This window comes from Montipora foliosa, chromosome 10 (genome assembly GCF_036669935.1).
Source record: "Montipora foliosa isolate CH-2021 chromosome 10, ASM3666993v2, whole genome shotgun sequence".
Taxonomy (NCBI): domain Eukaryota; kingdom Metazoa; phylum Cnidaria; class Anthozoa; order Scleractinia; family Acroporidae; genus Montipora; species Montipora foliosa.
The window spans coordinates 7,375,948-7,383,447 of record NC_090878.1 but is presented as its reverse complement, the minus strand read 5'-3'; the positions used below and the strand labels follow the sequence as shown (position 1 = coordinate 7,383,447).

The 7,500-nt window shown below is 41.3% G+C and overlaps 2 protein-coding genes across 2 annotated transcripts in view; one reads left to right on the top strand and one right to left on the bottom strand.

Annotated features, from left to right (window-relative positions):
- LOC137973089 (serine/threonine-protein kinase PLK1-like) overlaps window positions 1–3,493 on the top strand; it is an 11,276-nt gene extending 7,783 nt beyond the window's left edge. The window contains exons 8-11 of the mRNA XM_068819822.1: window positions 463–745; window positions 1,272–1,401; window positions 1,677–1,790; window positions 3,020–3,493. Of these exons, the coding sequence (XP_068675923.1) occupies window positions 463–745; window positions 1,272–1,401; window positions 1,677–1,790; window positions 3,020–3,235 (743 nt within the window). The 3' untranslated portion in view covers window positions 3,236–3,493. The remainder of the gene's footprint in view (window positions 1–462; window positions 746–1,271; window positions 1,402–1,676; window positions 1,791–3,019) is intronic.
- A 1,367-nt stretch (window positions 3,494–4,860) lies between these two features.
- Window positions 4,861–7,500, bottom strand: part of LOC137973090 (UV excision repair protein RAD23 homolog A-like) — a 17,431-nt gene continuing 14,791 nt past the window's right edge. Inside the window, exon 12 of the mRNA XM_068819823.1 lies at window positions 4,861–5,983. Within this exon, the coding sequence (XP_068675924.1) occupies window positions 5,870–5,983 (114 nt within the window). The 3' untranslated portion in view covers window positions 4,861–5,869. The remainder of the gene's footprint in view (window positions 5,984–7,500) is intronic.

Sequence of the window (7,500 nt, the reverse complement as noted above, 5' to 3'; positions counted from 1 at the left end):
AGGTCACGAGTTCAAACCCCGTTGAAGTTCTGAATTTTTCAGGCTTTTCTTCGCAATTGCTAAAGTTACATTCATAGCTACGAGAATCATAGCTTCACTTGAAAATAATTGTCTTAAGTAAACGTTCTTATGGCGCGTTCGAGTTGTGCATGCCAGATACCGAATCGTCAATTTGATTGAGACTACATCTCAATTAGTTATTCAAATGTCAAGTGTATTAAGCAATGAGGCAAAAATTATACAGAAATCAAAAGTTACTTCTTGAGGAGAGGGGAAAACTGGAGTTCCTGGAAAAAAAACCTCTCAGAGCAGAGCAGAGAACCAACAAACTCAACTCGGGAGTCTAGAATAGAACCCGGGCCACATTGGTGGGAGGCACGTCCTCTCACCACTGTGCCAGTCGCTCCCATAAATGCCGAACTCAGCCTCTAAACGTTTGTTATTTCAATATGACGAATGTAGGTGAATGGAGGTCAAAATATTTTCCACCAGACGAATTGCTCCTCAAACTATCCAACTGTGTAGATTGCCTCGAAGAGCGTCAACAGAAACTGCCTTTCAAATCTTCGGGACTCTTTTCAAAGAGACCAGGGGCGACACAGCCACAAGATGCTCCTAAGCCTTTATTGGTCACGAAATGGGTAGACTACAGCAACAAGTACGGATTTGGGGCACAGCTATCAGATGGCAGTGTTACTGTTAGGTTTAATGATGGCAGCAAAATTGCATTATCGCCGGGAAAGAGGTAAGATATTTGACAATAGTATTTTCTACTTTAAAACGGAAGACCAGGCACATAAGCGGAATCATAAGTATAAATGTGGATTCTTGATTCAGACCAAAGCGATGCACAAACAGCTGCCCAACATGTCCACAGAAAAACACTTGTGCGTTTACCGGGATTTTGTTTTCCTTTCCGTTCTTTTTTGTTTTTTACACAGTAAAGTTTTCTTGGAATATGGAGCCCTTTGACCTCAGAATTATGGTAACAGTTTTACCTTCAAGTTTCAAAGTTTCAGATACTTCCCAGTTCAACTTAAGACTCCAAGAAATCTCGCACCTTGATCCCTATGTGAATTGAAAAATGGAAAGGCGGTTATGTTGAACGGATATTGTGTCTGATCTTGTGATAACGCTTCTGCTCCCTTTTGGTGAACTCCGCATTCAAAAATAAAGCTGGCTCTTTAACAAAATACCTCTTCGGTGAGTCAAACCTTTGTACGTCAGTTGCTATCAGTTTGCTAATAGCTTTGTTGTGTTGATATCAACAGCACGGTTCATTACTGCGACCAACTAAGCAAACTCTATCAATTCCGCTCTTCCGCTATACCGACAAATTTACAGGCCAAGTTCATGCTGCTAACTTACTTTGCCAATTACATGGATAAGCATTTATTAAAGGTATGGACTTTTGTTCACTTTGTAAGGCTTGTTTGGGGGCAGCATGGCTTTCTGATCTGGGTGCTGGGTCCCTTTTCTCGCAAGTCCCATCCACTTACTTTAAAAAGCTGGTGTTTTAACATGTCTTCAAGATAACAAAAATCAAAATGATCGTGACATTTGGTAAAGATAGAGAGGGAATTGCCGCACCCGAAAAGACCAGAAAATTTTCACGACTTTCGAGAAACGGGCCCCTGGAACTGAAATCCGAAGCATCTGGTTTCATGTCTCAACAGGGTGGCGATTCAAAAGGAGGAATTTCCGCAGACCATCCAAGCTTTCCGTTTGTGGACATTTGGTTTCGAACAGACATCACAATGGTCATGTATCTTAGCAACGGAACCATTCAGGTGGGTGCATAAGTGCAGGCAAATGAATTCAGCCTCACATTCCCTGAGAAAATTCATTACGTTCTCAACGGAATATCGCGTTTCAGATTGGCCGGGTCAATGACGAATGCATAAATTGGGGGTGTGAAATACGGAAGTTGCTGTGGGAACACTGGGACAAAGTAATTCTGTTGAGTATAACAAAAACAATCGTCTGCACGTCCTCGTTCATTTCGTAAGTTACTGGTGCCTAGGGATTTTTTTTAAAAAGTTAGCAAATTAAACTCGTCTATTGCTTGTGCAATTTCGAGAACTTTCAAAACGTTACTAGTGGCCAGACTAAATCGGCTAACTCAATGTTGCACCCAATTCAAACCCTTTGGGAATAAAGCCTTTTGTTCCAGGTATCTCAATATCATTTAAATGTGAGTGCTACGTCATGCAAATGCGATACATATAACTCTCCCAATTGAGCTATGAAGCCACGCATTGCACTGGGTTCCAATCCCCTTGAAGCCACCTGAATTTTTCAAGTGTCTGTAAAGCCTGCTTTTCATTTATAGCGACGTAATCACAAGCGCAAACCCAGGCACAAGCATAAGCATAAGAAGTTTATGCTAGTGAAAACGAACGTCGACATAAGCATCAAAAAATCAATCACGGCATCCGCCATTTTGTTCAAATGCTCAGACGCGTCGTTTTCACACGGCGCAAGGAAACGCAAGCATTAGCGCCAGCAGAAAGAAAAGGGCAAATTTTGATCCTTGTGCTTGTGTTTACGCTTGCGTCAACCCCGTTTTCACGGTAAAATAAGCGTTCTTATGCTTGCGTCGCTAGTGAAAACCAGGCTTAATTAACAGACCATAGGCCGCCAAATGGCCGCTGATTTATGCGGATACAAATTGGCCCTTGTTGCCTCGTTCAAGATAAAATATTCTTTTGAATTTTAAGCTTAAGAACGAGGCATCAAGGGCTAATTTGAATAAAAACAAAGGAACATTTAAATGGCGGCCATTTTGGAATAAGGTGTATTTAAGCCTGAACAGAGCTAATCAAGATGTTCCCTCCCCAGTTTTCTGCTGTTAAAAGCACTTCCACCGTATTATGGTCAACCATGTGTTTTCTTTTCGACGATGAGACGCCATGAAACAAGTAAAGGTCCAATCTAATCAAGTGTTCTCCATAATGGAGGAACACAGGATGATAAAAACGTGAACAAGTCTAAACAAACTGTTTCAATTTTACTACAGGTAAATTTCTTCGATGATCACACCAAGATAGTCCTCATTCCTGGTACCAAGAACGTCTCAGTCATCTACATTGACAAGCAGAGAGAAGGTACAAGCTACCTCATGACGGAAATAGCCTCACAAGGCTGCTCAACGGAAATGATAGAGAGACTTCGCTATTGTAAGCTGGTGATGAAAAAGGTCTGGGACCTAGTTGAAGAGGAGAAGGATACGTGATAAAAGAGAACAGACTTCAACTTTAAAAAAGCTAGAATTGTAGAACACGAGATGAAACACATAACAAAAGTATATTTGGTCAGATTTCACACATTTTTACCCGTAGTTACCTTCGTCTGCGGGCGGTATATAAACGTTTGTGAAGGAAGCAATGCATGCGATTTACAACAAATGTACGTGGAGTATTTGAGAAGGGAAATAGAAATAATATCCGAACTTCTCGGAGAGGAATAAAGGAGAAGAGACTTATTTTGTTTATGAATACTATTGTCCTTCTTGGGATGCAAGCGCAACCTCCAGGTCGTAGACAGAGAGGACCTAGGAAAGGACGATACACTATTGTTTGCGCATTAGATCATATCCACATGTATTTTGCGCTATATAAGTAATAATAAATTATTATTATTATTATTATTATTATTATTATTATTATTAAGTTGTAGTCACACTGCAAAAAGCGCAAACCAGTCAGCGTCACTCCAATTTGCAACTGCTTTTCTTGACGCATAAGTCTGAAGTGTGAATTTGGCCGTTTTTATACTAGAGACGCATGATCCTTCCAGACGAATTATGCGTCTCTAATGTTATCTGTCTAGTGTAAAAACAGGACGAACTATATGAGACGCATAATTCATCTAGGACGAACTTGGGCAAACATTTTTTCTGCGTCTGTAAAATTCGTCTGGTATAAAGACGGGCACATGACGCATAATTCGTCTGGACGAAGTATCCACTTTAGTGCGTCTTCGAAGACGCACAAAACTGGATACTTTATCCACACGCATCATGCGTCTTGTGCCCGTCTTTATACTAGACGAATTTAACAGACGCAGAAAAAGTGTTTGCCCAAGTTCGTCCCAGACGAATTATGCGTCTCTAGTATAAAAACGGCCAATGTAATTCAAACGTAATCAGCAGCTTGCTAAAGTTACAAGGGAGCCGGTCAACTTCGTCACTTCACGTGTTTTAGTATTTGGGCGGCTTAAAGCTAACAACAACAAAAGACAACTAGACGCATCTCGGCCCAACAATGAGCGCGATTTTCCGTTCCTGTAGCCATCAACTCGTCATTGAACGCATACTTAATAGCTCATTTCCGAGTTCATGTCTGCCTCCTCTTCAAAGCGAGTCTAAGTGCGAAGTTTTTCTTACGAAAATTAGTTTTCATTCATATGTAAAGTAGAACTAATTACCATCACAAAAACTTTGCACTTAGACTCACTTTGAAGAGGAGGAAGACATGAACTCGGAAATGGCCTATTGATTTTTTGCAAATGAATGAAGCGCTCTGTTGCAATCAAGATTCCTTTTTACAGCAGACTGCGACGCGCTTGAGGTACCCCTTAGGCATTGCAGCGTTAGGTTGGTCACCACGACTTCCGTATCGCTAATATCAACCACGAAATTTGTTTCTTTGGCACAACTTTGATACCTCTAATGAAAGCAGTGAGAGAGGAGAAATCTGGTTCCTTTATCATATCTGACATATCCTGTCATTTCCGCTCCGCTCACAATAGCGCCGACACCGACTCCGATTAACGCCTGGTAAAACAAACTTGTTTCGACACAAATTCATTTCAGGATTTGAAGAATTAAATGACGCACGCACAATAACACTGATGCTCTTGTTCTCTCAATTACGGCGATCGCTTCTTTATTGATAAAAAAATTAATATCTGCAAGTTTGATCTTGTAACGAGCAACGACGTGCTAGCTACGTTATAGGCAGATTGTACCACAACTGAAGGCGAAAATTGAAAATTGCACCTCCATGCGCACAAGCATGTTGGTTCTAAATTGTAAATGATCAAAGTGAGCAGAGATGGAAAAACCTTAACTTTGTTGGCCATTAGTTGTACACTCACGCTTTAATGGAACTCTCTTCTAAGAAGTCCATTCCGAGATCAAGTCTACTTAACTTCCTCTTTATGAAAGGGATAGTCACTCCGGATCACCAAGTTAAATTTGTTGCAATGCCAGTATAATGTAGCGTGACAATTTCAAAACTGTCGCAACGCAATCACAACTGTGTCACGATGCGAAAACCCAAATACAGCTGGCCATGAACGACATTCTTATCTCCACACTACAGAATTTAACCGCAAATGGGGACTAACTGAGGAAAACGCTTTACATGATTCTAAAACCTCTAATTAAACTAATGTCAATGTTGTTTTTCTGCGTCCGTAGGACATTTTCCGCTGCAAAACTTCATCTCGCATCATACTTCTGATATCTTCATTTGCAAACCTCTCTTTGAGAAGACCACAAAGGCTCCATCTTCGATTTTGCATTTCAGGGCTTTGACAGATGGTTGGCCACATAAGCCAACTGACGTCAATGACTTGGGCGGATGAATCATAAATTAAGACATGGATAATGCTGTTGTTGCCTCACTAAAAATATCTTACCATGAATAAACGAAATCTGAACAAAATAATGAACTATGAATTGTAATTTTCACAATCATAACATCATACTCAATTAATCGACTAATAATTAGCATTAAGTACCATCTGAGAACAAAATTAATCAAAATATCCACGTCGTCCAACACAGCCATGACCCTAGGTAGCGTTGCAGTTGTGTTTCAAATATAAAATAATATTCGAATAAAAACCGATCCCTTTATGCTCAGTCATCACCGTTGAAGTCGTTAAGTAGAAAGTTTGCAGCCAAAGTTTCATTCTTTTCGCACGCAAAGTAAGCTTCAGCCGCTTGCTGCTCTGAGAATCCAAGATCTTTGAGCTGCGAAAAAAAAAAGCCATTGATATTGATACTGAGATGCATTGATATTTAGATCTGGGCCCGGTTGTTCAAAAGCCGATTAACGCTAATCCCAGATTAAAAATTAACCAAGGAGTTTATTTCTCTACTATTAAATGCTGTTCAACGCTGATATTTGGCAAAACTTTAGATTAGAAGAAGTCAATCTTGAAAAACAAAAATAAGCAAAAGAAACTTTCACCAAAATGTTGAAAACATAAAACAAAAGTTTACGCTAATCCTGGATTAAGCTAATCGGCTTTTGAATAACCGGGCACTGATGTACTAAGGGATCAAACAGGTTTCTTGTCCCCACGATGCTCCTCCTGCACTGGCAACTTGCAAATCAGGTAAAACGTTGAGTGTGCGCGAAAACTGAACATGCTTCCCATCGCGAAGTGTTCAAGACAACACAATACATACCTAATTGACCACTTATCGTAAAGGCTTTCCTTTCAGGTTCAATGAAACACAATCAACGAAACAGAACAACGACAACAACTGTTAAGTATCCCAAAGACAAGGGATGGGATCAAGGGTCCAAAACCTGACACGAACTCACCGGTTGTAGGGAGGAAGTGGGAGGGGGGCGAGGAAGTGGGAGGGGGGGGGGGGGGGGAAGTGGGAGGAAGAGAGGTAGAGGAGGAGGTTTCTCCAAAGCCTCGGACATTTTCATTCCACAATTCCCTCCATATCAGTACCAAAGACGTTTCTACACATGAATCCTTGCCATTCCTTGGCTTTTCCTACCTTTCAAACATGTAAAATAAACTAAATAAAAACTAACTCCAGAAAATTTTGGTCGCTTTAGAAAAGCGCAAAACCAGCTATTTAGGACTGATTTCAGATAGATCCCATGTGAATCTCTCTTGGAAGCACCGTCTAAAACAAACGTGGAGTGTGGAATGTTCCATGCGTGCAGCAAGCAAAAGGGAGTAACAGTTTAAGCTCGCGTGTTTTTAAGACGCGGACGGCACCCTGAAGGGAACATTTCGAGTGCCAGGATGGTGGTATCTCCCAGATTTTTGTACTAATTATCTCTAATGGAAAAAGACACTTATGAGTGTAAATGCGGTTGTTTGAAGACACGTTAAAAGGGGAAACAGCTCACTTTCGCTTGCCGTCTGGGTCTCAAAAAGGCGCATGTTTAAGCTCCCTAATTTCTCCGCGAAGCCTCCTCCCTTACTTTTCTTTTCACGATTCCTGTAATCTGGAAGGAGCTTAAAGCTGAGTGAAAAGATGAAAGCATTATTTCCTTACGGAAGGCGCGGTGGCCTCATGGTTAGTGCGCTCGACTGCGGATCGAGTAGTCCGGGTTCGGATCCTGGCCGGGCACATTGTGTTGTGTTCTTGGGCAAGACACTTGACTCTCATAGTGCTGGCGAATGTAAGACTGGAGGTAACCCTGCATTGGACTGGCATTCCATCCAGGCAGGAGTAAGAATACTCCTAGTCGCTTCCGTGCTACGGAAACCGGAGATAAGCGCCGGCCTGATGGG